Source organism: Bipolaris oryzae (genome assembly GCF_000523455.1).
Source record: "Bipolaris oryzae ATCC 44560 unplaced genomic scaffold scaffold_127, whole genome shotgun sequence".
Classification (NCBI taxonomy): Eukaryota; Fungi; Ascomycota; class Dothideomycetes; order Pleosporales; family Pleosporaceae; genus Bipolaris; species Bipolaris oryzae.
In genome coordinates, this window is record NW_006911403.1 from 36,904 (window position 1) to 54,630 (window position 17,727).

At 49.6% G+C, this 17,727-nt stretch overlaps 10 protein-coding genes across 10 annotated transcripts; 4 read left to right on the top strand and 6 right to left on the bottom strand.

Moving 5' to 3' along the window:
- Positions 1-391: 391 nt before the first annotated feature.
- Positions 392-577, top strand: COCMIDRAFT_51660 (uncharacterized protein; the record flags this gene model as incomplete). Its single annotated transcript, XM_007692380.2, has 1 exon — positions 392-577. A coding segment is annotated over one exon (186 nt), but the record flags the coding sequence as incomplete, so codon positions are not given.
- A 628-nt stretch (positions 578-1,205) lies between these two features.
- COCMIDRAFT_102248 (uncharacterized protein) lies at positions 1,206-2,865 on the top strand (the record flags this gene model as incomplete). Its single annotated transcript, XM_007692381.1, has 5 exons — positions 1,206-1,263; positions 1,509-1,768; positions 2,009-2,441; positions 2,494-2,652; positions 2,726-2,865. The coding sequence occupies 5 exons, from the start codon at positions 1,206-1,208 to the stop codon at positions 2,863-2,865; spliced, it is 1,050 nt and encodes a 349-aa protein (XP_007690571.1).
- Positions 2,866-3,412: 547 nt separating this feature from the next.
- On the bottom strand, positions 3,413-5,755 carry COCMIDRAFT_102262 (uncharacterized protein; the record flags this gene model as incomplete). Its single annotated transcript, XM_007692382.1, has 2 exons — positions 3,413-3,532; positions 3,584-5,755. 2 exons carry the CDS (start codon positions 5,753-5,755, stop codon positions 3,413-3,415), a joined length of 2,292 nt encoding a protein of 763 aa, XP_007690572.1.
- A 430-nt stretch (positions 5,756-6,185) lies between these two features.
- COCMIDRAFT_28541 (uncharacterized protein) lies at positions 6,186-8,771 on the top strand (the record flags this gene model as incomplete). Its single annotated transcript, XM_007692367.1, has 4 exons — positions 6,186-6,302; positions 6,350-6,929; positions 7,006-8,528; positions 8,595-8,771. 4 exons carry the CDS (start codon positions 6,186-6,188, stop codon positions 8,769-8,771), a joined length of 2,397 nt encoding a protein of 798 aa, XP_007690557.1.
- A 400-nt stretch (positions 8,772-9,171) lies between these two features.
- Positions 9,172-10,257, bottom strand: COCMIDRAFT_102247 (uncharacterized protein; the record flags this gene model as incomplete). Its single annotated transcript, XM_007692383.1, has 4 exons — positions 9,172-9,379; positions 9,443-9,620; positions 9,694-9,914; positions 9,977-10,257. The coding sequence occupies 4 exons, from the start codon at positions 10,255-10,257 to the stop codon at positions 9,172-9,174; spliced, it is 888 nt and encodes a 295-aa protein (XP_007690573.1).
- Positions 10,258-11,203: 946 nt separating this feature from the next.
- COCMIDRAFT_74528 (uncharacterized protein) lies at positions 11,204-11,422 on the bottom strand (the record flags this gene model as incomplete). The annotated part of the gene is made up of 1 exon (XM_007692384.1): positions 11,204-11,422. A coding segment is annotated over one exon (219 nt), but the record flags the coding sequence as incomplete, so codon positions are not given.
- Positions 11,423-13,022: 1,600 nt separating this feature from the next.
- COCMIDRAFT_102215 (uncharacterized protein) lies at positions 13,023-13,453 on the bottom strand (the record flags this gene model as incomplete). The annotated part of the gene is made up of 2 exons (XM_007692385.1): positions 13,023-13,152; positions 13,200-13,453. 2 exons carry the CDS (start codon positions 13,451-13,453, stop codon positions 13,023-13,025), a joined length of 384 nt encoding a protein of 127 aa, XP_007690575.1.
- A 558-nt stretch (positions 13,454-14,011) lies between these two features.
- Positions 14,012-14,284, bottom strand: COCMIDRAFT_102245 (uncharacterized protein; the record flags this gene model as incomplete). Its single annotated transcript, XM_007692386.1, has 1 exon — positions 14,012-14,284. One exon carries the CDS (start codon positions 14,282-14,284, stop codon positions 14,012-14,014), a length of 273 nt encoding a protein of 90 aa, XP_007690576.1.
- Positions 14,285-14,763: 479 nt separating this feature from the next.
- On the top strand, positions 14,764-15,891 carry COCMIDRAFT_7583 (uncharacterized protein; the record flags this gene model as incomplete). Its single annotated transcript, XM_007692364.1, has 2 exons — positions 14,764-14,948; positions 14,997-15,891. 2 exons carry the CDS (start codon positions 14,764-14,766, stop codon positions 15,889-15,891), a joined length of 1,080 nt encoding a protein of 359 aa, XP_007690554.1.
- A 298-nt stretch (positions 15,892-16,189) lies between these two features.
- COCMIDRAFT_54183 (uncharacterized protein) lies at positions 16,190-17,383 on the bottom strand (the record flags this gene model as incomplete). Its single annotated transcript, XM_007692387.1, has 4 exons — positions 16,190-16,356; positions 16,431-16,779; positions 16,883-17,151; positions 17,218-17,383. Coding segments are annotated over 4 exons (951 nt in total), but the record flags the coding sequence as incomplete, so codon positions are not given.
- Between the last annotated feature and the right edge of the window lie 344 nt (positions 17,384-17,727).

Sequence of the window (17,727 nt, forward strand, 5' to 3'; positions counted from 1 at the left end):
AACACATCATTTGAATAGCTGAGCATGAAATTTGTGATTTCTATAATATCGGTAATAGAAACGGGCAGTTTGGACAGGAAGGTAATTGACTGCATGCGTCATTTCATCCGCGTGGGCTTTCGCCAGGACCGTCTGTGTTCGCGTTGCGGACATGGTCACAGTGACGTAGAACCATCACCGCAGTCTTAATGCCGCTGCAGCCACTTCAATGTACAGCAGCCCATCTCCTAATATTATGCAATTACGCCAGATGTCTCGCCTTACTCCAATTTCTTCTCTCATACGATACTCGTATCTACCTGCACGGCCGGTGTTCGCCTCACTTAGGGATTACTCAGACTCAAGCTCCAATAGCACAAACACAAATTCAGTCAATGGCGATTCTCAAAAATCAGATGATAGGACTTCCGAAACGCCAAAGCCCAAGAGGAAGACACAAGCGGAGCTCGATGCAGAGCTTATGGAAAAACTGCAAGGGCTTGACAGCGAAGGAGGTGCAGCTGGCGTTGAATACGAAGATGGAAAGCCTGCCTCTATGAAGAGAAGTGTGCGAAACAACATGTTCAGATACATATGATGCACATAAGTACGTCCCCTTGGCGTCGCCTCATGGGAGTTTTCTTTGGTGAGGTTGAATGGTATATATTCCTGTGAGAGGACTTACCTTCAAGTTTACTAACTTCACTAGGCATACAGCCTGATAACGCTATTGTACTTGCGGCTTTCTCGTCGTTGACGAATGCACCACGAAGTACCCAGCTGTATCTTGATAGTCGCCAAAAAATACTCACATGATGTACAACCTAATAATTTAACCTCTTTTGTTAAGCTATAACATAGGTTGAGTGTTTCTACCTGCAGTAACGTAGCTAATTTCTGGCATTCTGTTGGTTGTTCAAAGAAATTCTCTCTGGGGTGACGCACGACTTGTACATGAATATGTGAACTCAGACATCATTTTTCAATATCAACTAATGTGATTTCCGATATGAATAATTTTGCGCGTCTCCTACTAATATGCTATGGGGTGCATATAGGTATATCCCACGTGAACACGCGATGACTATGCTAGCCCAATATGTACTAGAAACTATATGTACTTGAGCTTTACGCTCCACTTGGCTCAACGCTGACAATGTACTATTGCCACCGGGTTTTTCGTTTCTAGGACTAGCGACAAGGTACTTCAGAACTACGCAGTTGAAATGGACAGTGATAGCAGACCCAAAAAGAAGCGAAGAGGCGGGACGCGGAGCAAAACAGGTACGTCCATGACATCCTTATCGATAACGACTTCAAGGAAACTAATGACATCAAGGCTGGTTTGTTCACTACGCTGACGACTCGTCGTTCACTTTGTTGACTCTGCTTTTTCAGCACAACATGTAAGCGCCGTCACACACGCTGTGATGAGAAAAAACCTATCTGTGGAAATTGTGAACGTCTGCAACTCGAATGCGAGCAGCCAGAAGATGCCCGGACTGCTCCCCACGCCAATTCATCTGGAGACGAGGTGAACAAAGATGCGCCTTCACTTGTTGATGTCTTCAAGCTACGGATGAACGATCTAGAACTCCCTGAGAACCCAACGCCACCTCAAAGCTATATTCCGGTGAACGGCCTATCGCCAACGGGATCGGCAGGACCAACTAGTCCCAAGCCAAAAATACGGTTGACCTCAGAAAGCGCTTTCCTCTTGCAGACGTACGTACGCACCGTTGCAACATGGATGGATATATTCGATCACGGTTCTACCTACCAGCACAAAGTACCGCAGCTTGCTCTAGGATCACCACTGTTGTTTCATTGCGTGTGTGCATTCACCGCCAATCATTTGGCCCTCTCGAATTCCAGTCATGATCCGTCGTGGGGAGTGTGCGCCGTAAGACACTACGGTGAGGCTCTGCGTCTATTGATTGAAGCTTTGAGTATGCCAGAACACGAGCATGCGCTGACGGCAAGTATGCTGCTGTTGAGTTATGAGATCCATGGAGCGTTACGGTCAGAGGATTATCGGAGGCACTATTTAGGCCTTGTGAGCCTCGTCAAGTCACGGCGTGTTACTGCGCAATCGACTGGGACTGATCTTGCCAACTTTTGGATTTACGTCAGACATGAAATCGTTGTTGCAATGGCAAGCGAACAGCCCTTGGTTTTCAACCCTGCTGAATGGGAGGTCTCTTGGGTAGAGGGTGAGACGAGGGAAGATGTACTTGGAAACCATGTTCTTTGGATATTGGCAAGAGTAATCAACCTTGTATTTGGGCCAGATGGTAATACGGAAGCTGGTAAAATACAACGGCAAGATTTCCTGCATGAGATGGAAATATGGCGAAGAGGTCTCTCTGAGACTTTTAGTGGTATCCCACACGGGGAAACAGACGAGGATGGTTTCTGCAAAGTATATTTTCCGGTTGCTGCAGCTGCAGCTGCTGCATTCTGTATGTTTGAGCTTGTCATAAATAGTGGCCCGAGGAATACTGACCTCGTCAGGGTATCATATCGCGCACATACTACTTTATGCAGAGCCAGCACTGCAGGACGAGGCCTACATTCCACTCATCCAGGAGCAGGCCATCAAAGTCACTGACATAGCCATATCAGAATTTCCGCCATCATTGATGGTGTTTTCTACTCATGGCTTGTTCTACGGTACGTGTATGCTTATTGTGATCAACATAGAAGGCCAACCCTCGTACTTGAAATTGACGACATAGTGATACAGCGGCGAAACATATCCAGGGTATCTCACGGAAGGCGCGGATCTGGAATGTTCTCAACGAAGTCGAAACACAGACTGGCTATAACACGAGAACGACAGTGAGACTTCTTCAGTCACTAATCGAACAAGACGCAGGTCGCTAGAGATATAGCTGATGTAGTGCTGATTGATATGGAGTTTCTGCTCGGCCGATGACCGATTTTTTTTGAGTCTCATTGCAGATCAACATTCAACGAAGAGTGCACTGTCCATAAGGTTGTTTAGGTGAATGCTACCGCATCCAATAGTTGAAATTCTCTAGTCGTTCACACATAGCCGGACCAAATGTAAATCAGCCCCATTTGTAACTATTAGGCAGCCATCTTGCTGGTGTTGCAGGTGAACCTAACTTCAACAGATCTCCTTGGGGCTCAGGGTGATGTCTATCAATGCTAAGGAAAGAGAAGATTTGTTTCAAAGCCGGCGATGACGCGCCCCTCCCCAATGAGACCTGTTCGCCATCCCAAAAGCCTGTAGTTACTCTGCCGTGCATCGCCCCACTCTGAAGGGCAAGACTCACACTGGATGGTACTGCCCTTAGAAATAAGACATTGTCGTTACAATCCAACATTAGTGTTTTTGGTGCTTAGCATCAGCACCTCGTCCCAAAGTATCGCATAAATCTATTTCGTAGAGAGTATTTGAAAATACTCATCGTCGTCCTCCTTTCTCAGCCTCCTTGCGTTGAATCTTGGTGACAACGCGTTGCAGAGCCGTCTTGATCTCGCCCTTCTTGAACTGCGATAAATCGTAGTAGTTGGGAGAAATATCCTGTAAACAGTCAGTATGCGACGAGCAAACTTTGGAGCTATATGTACTTACCATGAGCCACTCAGGCTTGACGGAGGTGACGGTTCGAATGTAGTTCTTCGTGGTGAGTACAAATTCGTTATAGATGACCCATTCGCTGTCCTCAGCCAGCACTGTGCTGGGATGCAGAAGAACATTTTGCTCATCCTTGACTGTAATGTAACTCTTGCCGTTGCCATCACGCTTAGCGACTTGCATGAAGAAGCCTGCGACAAGTGCACGTTGGATATTCTCATAGTACTTCTTGTTCTCAAATGGTGTAGACACAAGCTCCAACTCCTCACGCTCCATTATGCGCTTAAGCTGGAGACGGACGTTGTCCGCTTGCTGGAGCGCTCTGTATGACAGGAAGTGGTCATGGCACCATTGCTTTGGGTTTTCCTGAGCCTCTTCGCTCTTGAATGCATGGTAGACGTTCAGCATTGTGAGGTGGTCACCCTTAGGGTGTGCGAACAAGTCCTTCATCTCGTCTGCTCGCTTGCGGTTGTTGGCTGGACGGACGAAGATTTGAGGCACAGAGAGGAGTGCAGTGAGAGACAGCATCTCATTGGAGCAGTAGAATTCGGGAGAGGTGATGAGCATGACTGCCAACGCAGGGTCCAGGGGGAATTGAGATGCGAGACTTCCCAGTGTGGTAAGTTCGCCCTCATCGTCCAGACATGCCAAGTAGTTAAGCTCTTCCAACGCACGCATCAGAGTCTCGGGCGCAGGAGGGTCCATGAGATCAAAATGTACCAGGTCGTCAACGCCAAGCTTCTTGAGCTCTAGAACCGTGCTTGCCAAGTTTGAGCGCAGAATTTCAGGATATGTTTGCTCAATGAGCTCCTTCTTGAAGGCAGCCTCGGTGTACAATCGGAAGCATTTACCGGGGCGCGTACGTCCGGCACGTCCAGCACGTTGCTGTGCAGATGCCTTGGAGATGGGCGATACCAACAGTGACTCGACACGGATACGAGGGTTGTAGACCTTTTGCTTACTGAAACCTGGATCTACGACATAGACGATTCCATCAATAGTCAAAGATGTCTCGGCAATGTTGGTAGAAACAATAACCTTTCGTCCGGGGCGGCCGCCAGGGGTTGATGGGGGAGGAGCGGGATTGAAGATCTTTTGTTGTTGCGCCGGAGGCAGAGTTCCGTAGAGCGGGTATACAACCAGTGGACCTGCACCACCCTCGCGACTAAGATCTTGGGCTTCAAGGTTGATCTTTCTGCATGCATCCTCAATTTCCTCCTCACCAGTCAAGAAGAGCAGAATGTCACCCTCGGGTTCGGTAGCGTGGATTTGAAGGACGGTGCGGAGAGCAGCTTCGACATAGTCGCGCTCGGGCGCGGGGGTATAAAATACCTCGACGGGGTGGGTTCGTCCGGGGACGGCGAGGAGCGGGGCGTTGTGGAAGTACTTTTGGAATTTGGTAGCGTCGAGAGTGGCACTCATGATGATGAGCTTGAGATCGGGCCGGCGCAGAACAACTTCCTTGAGCAGACCCATAAGGATATCGGTGGCCAAGGTCCTTTCGTGAGCCTCGTCGAGGATGATTGTGCTGTAGCGCGTGAGGTTGTGGTCGTTCATGGCCTCACGCAGCAACATTCCGTCCGTCATGTACTTGAGAATGGTATTTGGCCCCGTCTTGTCCTCGAAACGAATGCTGTATCCAACCTCTTCGCCTAGCTCGACGTCCATCTCCTCAGCCACACGCTGGGCCACCGACATGGCAGCGACACGACGAGGCTGCGTACAAGCGACCATCTTGGCCTCGGTCTGGGGAAGGTCGTCAAAGAGAACGAACTGGGGAATCTGTGTCGTCTTTCCAGAACCAGTCTCACCGACAAAGACAAGGATCTGCGACTCCTGGTAGAGCTTGAGGAACTCATCACGCTGTTGGTGGACGGGCAGGTCACGGCGCTTCTCGAGGATGCTCATGTACTTTTTGGAGAGGGGGCGGCCGGTGAAGGGGTTGCTGGGCCCGTTCTCTGCGGCATTGGCTTGCGCAGTGGTGGTAGCATGGCGCTTGAAGCCTTGGAGGCCCTGGCCGGTGGCGGCACTGTCTTTGGTATCGTTCCAGTGCGCGAGGTACGGGTTAGAGGCGGCGTCCATATCGCCTTTGCCGGTGGATTCAGTCTTGACGCGCTTGACGCGGGCGCTGTCGTCGTTGTCGTATTCGCGCTTGGGCATAGCAGTCATGGTTGCGGTTTGCTCGTGGTTGGCGCGTGGTGAAGATGTCCGGACGTAGAAAAAGTTATGCGGCGACCGGAGTAGGAATAGCCCGCATCGAACTAACGTACGGAGCTCCACAGGCATTACCCTCCACGCTTGGCGCGAACCACCACGGCCTGCCAGGCACCACACCAAATATCCACCCACACACGCCGCCATGAATCTGATCAATATACGTGCGCCCTCTACCCGGAGTGGCTTATTTTCCGCCTGCCGTGACCCATCGCCGCCGCCGTGACTGATTTTGCTTGCCCGCAACAATTGCCTCTGCCCGCCGCCTCACCGACAACCCCGCTGCCGTGCTCCGCCGCCGCAGTCTTCTCCACCATCTTTTCCGTAGTCATATTTCCTTCGCCGCCGCACATATTTTCGCCCTGTTCGGAACCCTCTTGGCAATATGGACTACTCAGAAGGAATGGATGACTCAGCTGCCATTTTCTATATTGGCCAACATGAGTCGAAGCGCAGCCTCGATGTGTCGCCGGAACTGGTCCAGCACGCCCAAGATCTCGGAGTAGGTGCCGCCGAGAATATGCAGGAACCGCAACTGACCATGACCAGTATGATATGCTCACGAGCCCAATAACAAACGACCACTTCCATAACCGTGTTCTCGGCATCCTCAACTCGTACTCTCAATCCCTTGCCGAGTCTCCAGCGCAGCCGCTGCCCTTGATACCTGCACTGGACAATTTCGACACACCTCTTGGTCCAACCGACATCATCGGCCAGCTCGTAACTTTTGCTAGCCCATGGATTGACCTGTCCTCGCCCGATCCACTTATCGCCCATCTGTCGCGACAAGTCTTTCACCTCGAAATTGCCTTTGCCGCATTCTGCGGTGTCACAAATGTTGTTGTGCCAGGTCCGAGACTCGCTCATGGACAGACTGGTGTGTCTCAATATGCTCGCTCGATCAAAGAGGCCCTCGTTACGGGGTCTTACCTTCAGCTCCATATCCAACTACCCATAGACGGCAAGCAGCCAGAACCTACTGAAGCGGACGTCGGAGACCTAGCACGCTTCGCAAGACCAGAGTTTGAGCCCAGTCCCGAGGCAAAGAACATCAACTCGTGGAGCTCGTGGGATGCGTGGAATACCATCAGGTCCATTTGCAACTACCACAGCAGACTGTCAATCAGTAAGCATTCTTCTTTCCATCAGGGAGACTGTACCTCACCAGACCATGTTCTTCCATGCTAACTCGATTACCTCAGTGCTTGATCTCCCGCGCCGACTTCCGTCGCTTTCACTTCAGTCGCGCTGGTTCTCAGAACCCGTCAGACTACTCAATCTATCGGCATCGTCCTTTTTGGTCAATGCTCGTCAATCCTTCGTGCTGTCAAAGGCACACCAAGTCTTCATCTTCCGGGCTATGCGCCTGCAGCGCGGGCCTTGGCTACTCATCTCGGACGTCGGCCCACTCCCAGGCATTGACGACCCAGACATGATCATGTCGTATTCTACAGGCCATCTCTCTCCTCACACGGTAGAGGACGCACCAAGTCCTGCTTCCTCGACGGCCGCACCCACTCCGGCCGAAGCAGCTCAAATGGCAAAGAAATCACCAAAAAAGAGCAGCAGCAGCAATGACCCTACACCACACCTAAGTTACATGCGGTACCTGCAGCGTAACCAACCTCCCAAAAGCCAGATTGAACGCTTTGGTGGTGGCTTCCAGGACTACCTCCAGAGCCCACTGCAGCCCTTGACAGACAATCTGGAATCCATTACTTATGAGGTGTTTGAGAAAGACCCAATCAAATACGCATGGTACGAGCGAGCCATTGCACAGGCGCTACGCGATTGGCATGCACAACAGAAGTCGACAAGCTCAGAAAATGGCGCCGTCGTCATTGCAGTCGTAGGATCTGGCCGCGGACCACTCGTAACACGTGCACTCAATGCGAGTGCGAGCTCCGGTGTCCCTGTGAAGGTATATGCAATTGAAAAGAACCCGAACGCCTACGTCCTGTTACAGCGCCGTAACATTGAGACTTGGGGCGGACGTGTCACAGTTGTCAAGACGGACATGAGGGCCTGGAAAGGGCCATCGAAAGCAGATGGCACATTTGGCCAGGTTGACATTCTGGTGAGTGAGCTGCTTGGGTCTTTTGCCGACAACGAGTTGTCGCCAGAGTGTCTCGATGGTGTCCAGCATGTTTTGAACCCCACTCATGGCATCTCGATACCCTCCAGCTACACCGCGCATTTTACTCCAATTGCCACCCCAAAGCTCTGGGCAGATTTGTACAACCGTAGTACGAGTATAGACCCAAACGCTTTCGATATCCCCTGGGTCGTCATGCTGTCACAATTCGACTTTTTGTCCACAGAAGCCAAAGAGACGATTGCCTCTCAGCAGCTCAGCAACGGCACCAAGATGCAAAACTTCAACCTCGAACCACCTCTCGCACCAAACGTACGGACTGCGTGGGAGTTTACCCACCCTCTCCCACCGGCCGTTCTAGCCCAGTCTTCGCTACGTAAGGGCGGATCGGCCGTAGGCGGTGGAGGCGGCTTCTGTGGAGGCGATGGCGCGAACGAACACAACTTGCGTTATTGCAGGATCACATTCCCAATTCAAGAGCCTGGTGTCTGCCATGGCTTGGGCGCCTACTTTGAGACTGTGCTGTACAGTGGTTCCGAAGGCCCTGTTGAACTAAGTACTAACCCCGTTACCATGGATCAGAAGAGCAAGGACATGATTTCATGGTTCCCAATCTTGTTCCCTCTCAAGGTATGTTACCCTGGAGGTTTTTTGGCCTTTGATTCCTCTAGCCGCATGTACTGACAAACATTGCAGAACCCTATGCAGCTGCCCGCCAACTCAGAGGTCGAAGTCAGTTTCTGGAGACAGACCGATGACTGCAAGGTGTGGTATGAATGGCTCGTGGAAAGCTACATGATGATCAATGGCCAGCGTGTGCGCTTGAGTGTCTCTGACTTGCACTCAAGCAAGTCGAACGGTTGCATGATGTGATGAACCTAGCTTGTTCACATTACTACAAGCACAGAGTCAAAATATAGAAATTGTCATGATATAGATCAAATGTGGGCTGCATAGAACCCACCTTTCTTGGATGAAGTTTACGTCGCCCAGGAAAAGTTGGCTACTTTTGCACATTGATTTTGTCTAACTCTTTTTGACATTCGTACATATTTCGCATTGTCAAATTATGCTCTAACGCCTTGCTCCTAACGTGATGCATAGAAATATCTGCTACTTCGTGCAGAATGATTTCGACCCAACTTTTCTCATGCCCCTTTTCCTTAATCAGCTCTTCATGCCCAGCTTCCACATGTTACAACCCCATGAACAAGGATAGCCCAGCCGAACGTAAAAAATAGTCCAGACGAATTCGTAGATCACCCCCAAACCCTTACAAGTAATCCTTCTTCCTGCCCGTCCTCGTGTACTGATTAAGATGCCATTCAACATCCCCCTCCTTATTATCCAGCGTACCAGCCCGAATCTCAAACAAACGCATGCTCATCCTCGGCCCGACCTCTGCCAACTCTACAGATTGGTACCCCGTCTTTACGAAAACATGGTGACGAACTTCAATTGTATCCTCGATATTCTTGAATCTGTTCAAAAAAAAGATTAGCAAACGCAATGTGAGAAAGGAAAGATAGAGGAAGGAGACTTACGTCACAACACGATTCCCTACTTTGGCATTTGCTTCTCGAGGCGGGAAAAGGTGTTTGAGGATCTGAACGCAGCGTTGGCCGAGTTTTGTAGTAAAGCCTTCGAAGATGAGGTGCGGATAGCTTTCTGAGACTGTGCCGCGCGAGGAGTTGGGGATGTCCGCTCGGAGAACTACGTTGTCTTTATTATTTCGTTAGCCTTTTGTCCGCCATCCATGGAACAGAAAAGGATGATGGTAAAAAGCAAGACTTACGAAGCGAGAAACTGGCCGTGGGACCGTGGGGGAAATGCGAGACCGTCAAGGCAGTCGGAGTACCTCTGTGTTCGTGTAGAAGTACCATGTCGCTTAGACCTCCAGACTTTGCGCTTTCGACTAGGTTGGGCAGAATCATGTTACCACGGTTCAGGCGGATGGATGTGGGGAGGAGTAGTCGGATTTCTTTTGCGAAAGTGCCGAGTCTGCTGGAAGGGTCTCTATATCACACATGTATTAGCAGGTGGCCTGCGCTCAACGAAGAGGAAAGCGTCGCTCGTACCGACTGGTTGTGACGAGGATCCTCGGGTCGACAACTCCAGAAAGCTGCGCATATTCGTCATCCAAGCCTAGCTCTTCCTCGACTGTCCTATCTGCTCTGCTCTCGTCGTACTTGTAGTCTTCTCTTAGGGTTGTGTCGTTGGCGACGTCTTTTGACAGCGGCTTTCCGCTTGCGAGAGATTCTTTGAGTGCGGCTCTCTTGGATGCAAGTTCTGCATCGCGCAGTGTTAATGCGCGGCGGTAGAGATAGTCGCGCCTTTCACGCGCTTGTTTTCGGATCATCGTGGTGGTAGTTTGTTGATACGGTCGTCTGATTGGATGTATTTCAGTGTGCGATTCTTGGTGCTGACTTCCTTATTGCTTGTGGATGTTGGGTGGCGCGTGGGGTATCGAGGTGTGGTGTCGCATGCAAGCATCGAGGAAGTTCGCAAGGTGCAATGGAAATTTTGGGTCCTTATCTTATCGCCCCGGCCGCCAATGGGAGCGCCTCGGACCTCCGACTTCACCATTTCGCTCACACCCACCCTCGTGAATCCTAATCACCAGCACCGCATCCCTGTGATCATGCAAGCTTGAAACTACAAAGATCCCGTCGCCATCAGATATCGTATGCGGTATATATCGGTCGGAAATGCGTTATCCAAGCTTACTATTGCGATATTGTGTACCAGAATTCAAAGTACCTGGTCTGGCGCAATCATCGAACGAAAACTCATACTACTCAATAAATACGCGAAATTGGTAAATTATTTTGTTTCCCGTACCAAATTTACAAATACTTTAATTGAATCGCTTCAAAATTTCCCATTCATCGTCGCGCTAGCTCTTCTGCATAAGATCAGAGTACCTGAAGAGCAAGAAAGCACCCGTAGTGGTAAACATCGAGGAGCCCATACGTATCACTTTTGAGAATCTGCAAATTGAAACTATCATGCCACAATTTATCGAGGTTAGCACAATCCATGTTGAGTGTATTATCAAGGCTAAAGCATACTCCGAGAACGCCACACGGGTAGCTTGCTAACAGGGGCGGTTTGTGCCTGTCATTTGGCCGCCGCCAATCGCTTGGCCGTTGCCTGTCGTTTGGCCGCTGCCAGTCACTTGGTCGCTGCCAGTCGTTTGGCCGCCGCCAGTCGCTTGGCTCTGGCCACTCTTTTGGCCGCTTCCGGCGTTCGATACCAGTCTGTACACGCTCGATACTAGTGCGTGGATTCTCAGTGACAGTGTCCCGACGTTGGGAGCCAGTAAACCAGCATCTATAATATGCTGCATACTCGGTGCTAAACCAGCCCTCGCTGAAACCCTCGTACTGGCCAATCAAAGGACCGTGACCGGTCAACGAATCCGCGTAGAAACTGCAGGAGAAGTGTCTTTCGATGTTCCAACAAATGGGCCGTACAAAATAGCCCCTCTGAGTATCATCGGTGATCGGTTTAATTTCGTCGGTGAGGTCAAGGAAGTAAATCTTGCTGTTTCCACCACGGACGTAGCCGACCCCCCTGTCTGAGTGATTAATCTTGCTCCTTGATAGTGCCACTACAGGCATTAAGAATGTGGTACTTACTTGAAGTACTTAGAAGCTAAAACGTTCACTGCCATGTAGGCACCTAGAAATAATGCGGAAAAACGCATCCCAGCTCAGGGCTAGTGCAAGGGTTCGATTTAATGTGGGATGACGCTAGAAAGAGTTTGAAGCTGCGAAGGAGTCAGGCAAGGAATTTGTAATGATCGTACAACTACTTGTGACCACCCATCACTATGTTTCTAAGGTACAATCATGAAATAAGGGATCGCTCTCACCATTCATTCAGTTTCAATTTGGAATGATGAAAGTGTAGCCTAGCCATGGGTTTTGTTTCATAGGCAGTGACAAATAGCAAAGTGCAAGTTACTGATGCAGTATCATTCCATGGAAGCGAGAATGGGGTGACGGTAACGATGATAACGCGTACCAGAAAATTGACTTAGTTTGAAAAGGACTGGAAGATATGAAGTTTCGATGTCATACAATTACTATTAGCACTGCTTCTGTGGCCCAAGTGTACGACGCGAATCCGGATCATCTCGAATACCTCCTTGGTCCTTCTTCACCATCACATGCCTCTTCCTCCCACAGGATCGAGGCCTGAAATCCATCGGTAACATAAAACTAGGTTGAAATACCCTCTTCTCTCTGTTCAAAATACGTCAGCCCCGAAACTTCATCTTTTCCCGTCACTTCTAGGTCATTCAACCACCTCGATTTTACCTGCATTTGGTCACCTGTAGCAAAATCGTTACAACACGAAGATGCAGCTGCTCCATCTATTCATCCTCTTGTCCGCCGCTGCCATATACCGAGTCTTCGCCTCCGAAGATCTAGTGCGAGAACGCTGTAGTAATCATCACTGTGTCAAAAGTTCAGATCGCCCAAATCCTCGCTTTGTTCCCGAAGGCTGCCCTACAAGCAGTGTAGGCCGCGTCAAGTGTAATAGTGATAGCTAATGAGCTATTTTTAGATCTATGGATTCTTAAGGTAAGTTGTACTTACGATTTGCTCCATCTGAAGCTTTTGGTCTACGAGGTCTGTAGGAAACTGACTTAAAATTTCAGGTTTTCTTAGCCCCAGTACTTGTAGCAACGGATGTGGTTCAAAGGTCGAGTGTCTTCTTCAACCTCTAGGCTGATGATTCATAAGCAGCGGATATGGAAGAAGTCAATTGGTTACTGTGGCTGTCGCAGTTAGGGGATGGAGGGGCAATCACTGCACACGCGATCGAAAGCCAGGATCTTGCACTTTCATCTACAAAACAAAAAAAACCGCATCCAAGTTTAACTTACATATATTGTCATGAAACGTCGCGCTGTGCGAGCAAAGCGTGCACGCGAAGACACATAGCATAGCGGAATTTTGTATTGAAGTTCATATCTCTAAACAAACCAAGAGTGGACCAACGATCTTCACAGGCCAAAAAATATCGCTGCTAACAACCTATTAATGGTATCCCAACAAAGCAAGCGCTAACCAAAAGCCATCACCACCTCCAGACCCGCCTACGCCAGTAGCCCTACAAGGCCAACGTCTCACAATTGTACCACTTGGGCTTCGGCTCGCCGAAATGGGGTTCCTTGCCAACTTTCCCAATAGGCCCTTCGTATATTGGCGTATTCTGTCCACCTACACAATCCTGTTCGCTCCTAGCAATGTTTAGTATATGGGTTTCCCATCACAAGGGGATGTTTACCCGTGAAATGTGCATCGGCACCCACCAAATATGCTGTAAGCGAACGCAGCTTGGTATCCGGGGATGGATTGGTTGTAGTATATTGGTGTACAAGACGTGTATGCTGAGATGCCGGCGTAGGCACTGCTGTTTCGGACTGTGAGGACGTAGCCGCACATTTGTGGGCCATCATTGTGAGCTATAGAGGATGCAGGCGCTGATAGGGTGCTAGGCAGGGTAGAAAGTAGGCTGATTAGAATGCTTGTGAAGTGCATTTTTGAAGATCTTTGTGAGGCGAAGAGTGGTTTCTTAAGGTTCTCGTGTGGCCGGAAACTAGAAGATTGTAAAGGCCAAAGAGTCTTCGAGGATTTATGGAGTATTTATCTGTAGAGTGTAGCAATCGATACCGTGTTTGTATGTTACTTGGACTGGAAAGCATAAGAAGCAACGCGGACTTTAAGTACCCTAGCCACATGCATATCGTCATCGTCTCGTGCCGTGATATAGTTAGCAGTCGTTACCAAACTGTCAAACTGCAAGTTCCCGTCATCGGCGTGGCTTTGATATACCATTTCCTTCCGGATAGGGCCGTTGTATGTAACACAGGTTTAATGTTTTTGATGTCACCTTTGCCCTTCTGACGAGTGCACCTACCGCGGCGTCCTATCAAGCACAGCAGCTGCGATCAGAAGCCATGTACGCAAATATGTCGGTCAAGCCAAGTTGACGTGTTCCGAGGTAAGTTCGGCTTGACCGCTGAACCGCGCCTCCCCAGTACCACCATAGCCTGAACATGAGACGTTAGTCATAGCGACATGGCGTGAACCCTATGTCTATGTCGTAGTTTCGGTATCATTGGCGCGGCTTGCTACTTCGACTCTTGAGGGATGCAAACACCCATTGGCTGGGGATAGCGGTGAAAACTTGGAGGTGCTACTGTAACAGTGGGACAAGGACGCTGGGAGTACGTAACGTGCAAAGAAGTGGTACTGGATACTGAGAAGAGGGTCATACGAATATACTTGGAAGATCCAGAAACTTCTGTATTTGGGAACAGATAATGGTGTGATAATACAAGTAATGCAGTGATCAAGCGATACGGCCATGGGCGCTGGGAAGAGGTCAAGTGTGTGTAAGCCGAGAGCATTGTGGGAAAGCCAACAAACAACGTGATAGTGCTCCAAGGTAATAATAGCACACAGGTGTATGTTCCTACATACTGATTGGTCATCGCATATCCGCGAAATTGTTGGAAAACATATGTTCATCAAAGCTCCGTATTAGGGACCATGGACATTTGCATGATGGAATTGGAAAGTGACAAAACACCGGCTGAGCCATATCAATTGAGATGTTTGAAGACTGGCGAACAAAGAAATGGTAATATATATAGCTCAAGACTGACAATCTGAAGAATCAGATGAGGTTGTGCAAGGGCAGTGCAAACAAGGAACACACGAAGTGTGCCTATGAACTAAGAACAGTCTAGCGTCCACGTGACACCGCGCAAGTGGACGTAACGCGTCTGTATTCGCATTACAGCATTGTTCTTTGGGAAAGACGAATATCCTCAACATCTTACATTATGAGCCGAGCGAGTATCGAGCAGGCCCTCACAGGCTTAGTCCCTACATTGAACGGCCCTCTGCCCCCGGAGCTGATCGATTTGGCTTTGTCGCTTCTCACTCGTTCCCGAACAGTCGCGACGTCTATGAAGTCTGATGAAGAAATCGCACGACCATACGCATGTGCACAATTGGCTTGCGAACGGTAGTCTGGCATCTGTCCTTACATGGAGCTCAAAACTGACAGCCACAGGCTTAAGAAGCGCCTCAACCTTCCTTCAATCACATCACGACCGCCCTGCCCCCCTCGCATATATAAGAAGCTGTATAACTACCTAAGTAGTGCTCTCCCAGACTCTTTTGCCGCTGCAGAACCGCAAACACCGCGTAAATCGTCTGCTCCAGCCCCCACATCCACACGTAACACGCCAAAAACGCCCCTGAGCGCAAGGAAGACACCGCACAGTACAAAGCGAGCCCGTGAAAGCGATGGTGAGCCCCCTGAGTGGGTTATGCCCGCTATCCGTGCTCTCGCAAAGGCGTTCGAATACCCAGCAGTGATACCTCATGTATACACCGGTGTAGAGTCCATTTACCCCCTACTAGCCCGTATGGCTGCCGCAGCCGCAGAGACACCCAGCAAGCGGCCACGACGACCAACATCTGCTTCACAGTCTTTTGCTGATGTCAGTGATACACGGCTTTGTAGCCTTGTAGTTGTTGTATTCCTGCTCGTTTTCTCGAGAATGAAGGATGTCGATGTCTCGCCAGATACATACAACGAATGGCTAGCTAAAGCAATGGATGCTGTATTGAAAACCCCATCTGCACAGAACATCACACAAGATGAACTGGCACCTGCGATAGAGCAGACAATGGCCATGGCCAAGGAGGAAGGCTGGCTGCAGATGCAGTGGTTCGATAGTGTAAAACCTCTGGACAATGAAGACGAGATGGAGGGTGTTGAAATGACCGGCAATACAACTGCCAAAGCAAAGGGCCTAGGTCTACGATCTGGAAGCGATTATATTGGACTGGGCACTATGATGCAAGATGCAACTGACTACCTTGGCGAGCGACAGCAGGACGATTACGAAAAGTGGAAGAACAGAATCATGGCGCGCGTACAGGAGATTGAAGCAGCATAGATACATCTATCGCAACATATCGCCGAGAACTGGCGTTCGGTAATGCAATGAGTAGTAGTTGCACTCGAGTCCGAAGGTGTTCGCTATATCTCGAAACTATACATCCACTTCGCAGACCTTAGCCCATCCATCTGATCCTGGAATCCCACGCTTTCAACTTACCCTAGAGATTCGCCATGATTTTGTGCTCCCGGACAATTTGCTTCCCGTCATTCCTCACATGGAGGACATGGCTTTTAACCCAATTCGTCTCTCCGTTTCCTCCCTTGTCTTCTTCACGTTTCGTAACCCAAGCATGAGGCACATCTTCAATTGTGAAGAATATGTGCATATTCTCCATGCCTCTTGCGCAAGTGTCTTGATTATGTCCACCGCAGATAACTATGACGCTCGTGATGTATTTGATACCGAGGTCGGCTTTGTGGCTGATGAGAAAGTGGGAAATAGTCGCCCCAATGGGAGAGGCTAGAGAAAATCAGTATATATAGCTCCGGGATTATAGGGAAGATGAGCATTCAAGTAAGAGATGCGATTCATACCAATCAATGCCAGATACTCGTCGCTACCCATCTCGAATTTGACGCCCGGCCAAATCTCCAAAGCAAATTTGCGTCTATTCCGGAATGCACGAGTGACAAGGAGAAGAGTGTGATCGTTGATGATATGCGTGGCGCAATAGATACGAAGGTGTCTGATATTAGGGTTACCGTCTCTCCAATAATTCCAGTAGATGTCGGAAAGATGCTGCAGCTCAGGGAGCTCTCCAGGCCGTGCTTGGTGACCCCAACTGTTCGAGTATTGCACAGCAGCACGCGGACTCAGGATGTTTTTTCCGATGATCGCTCCGCCCGCCATGTTAAGGGCAAACAAGTAGGTTGCGCCTGTTTCCTGTTATCATGTGTTAGCTGGTGTTTTGAACGATCATTTCCAGCCGCTCCATGATAATGGCGCTTTGCATCGTCTAGCATAAGCACCGCAGACATAAACATACCCTGTACTCTTTGCCGTTGACATAGTACCTCTGCTCGATGATAGGTATCGGGTCAAGGTCGACGTCTTCAGGGAAGGTTAAATCACGGTTCCAATGTTCAATAGAGAAGCACTCATTCTCTCCGCCGATATCTTTATTTCTCTCGTCGAACATTGGCCCATAGTCGAGGCCCAGTCCCTCGAAAGCATCCTCCAACCCTTCCCACTCAAAGTTGCAATCCTCGCCTTGAGGCGTGTCGGCGTGATGCCAGCCCCACAGCCGTAATGCGCCTGAAATATGAAGAGGATCAGTTTCCTAAGTTATGCTTTGCGTAGTTAGAAGAACGATGAGCTCACCAGTTAGATCGCCCGACCATCTACTAGCAGCTGAAGGCGGCTGTCTCGTGTCCTCCAGGAGAAATCCAGCAACTTCGTCCGAAGCCAGCATGAGACAGAGCAGCTGATGACCCTTACCGACGTATCTGCTCCATAGCTGGTTGCTCGCCCACACGGTGGGATCGAATGTAGATTCGTCACCATAATTAATAGCTTCGGGCTCAGCGGCAGGCGATTCATCGAACAGTCCATCCTTTACAACTGTGTTATTAAGGAGCTCGCTTTCAAGGCGGGAGTTAGAAACGGACGCCACCTGCTCATTGTTGATGAAACGGCCAAAGGCAGTTACGATGAGCAAGATGGTGCAGCTGAGAATAATTCGAAGCCTCATATTTGTAGTTGACGAGTGAGATGCCGCCTGCGATCGACAAGCTGGTTGAGAAAGCGTGGCTGCGACTGATCGTGTAGGTCAAAGAAATTCGAGCAGACGCGACTGAATTTTTTATATCACGTCTCACCTGTGATGATTTG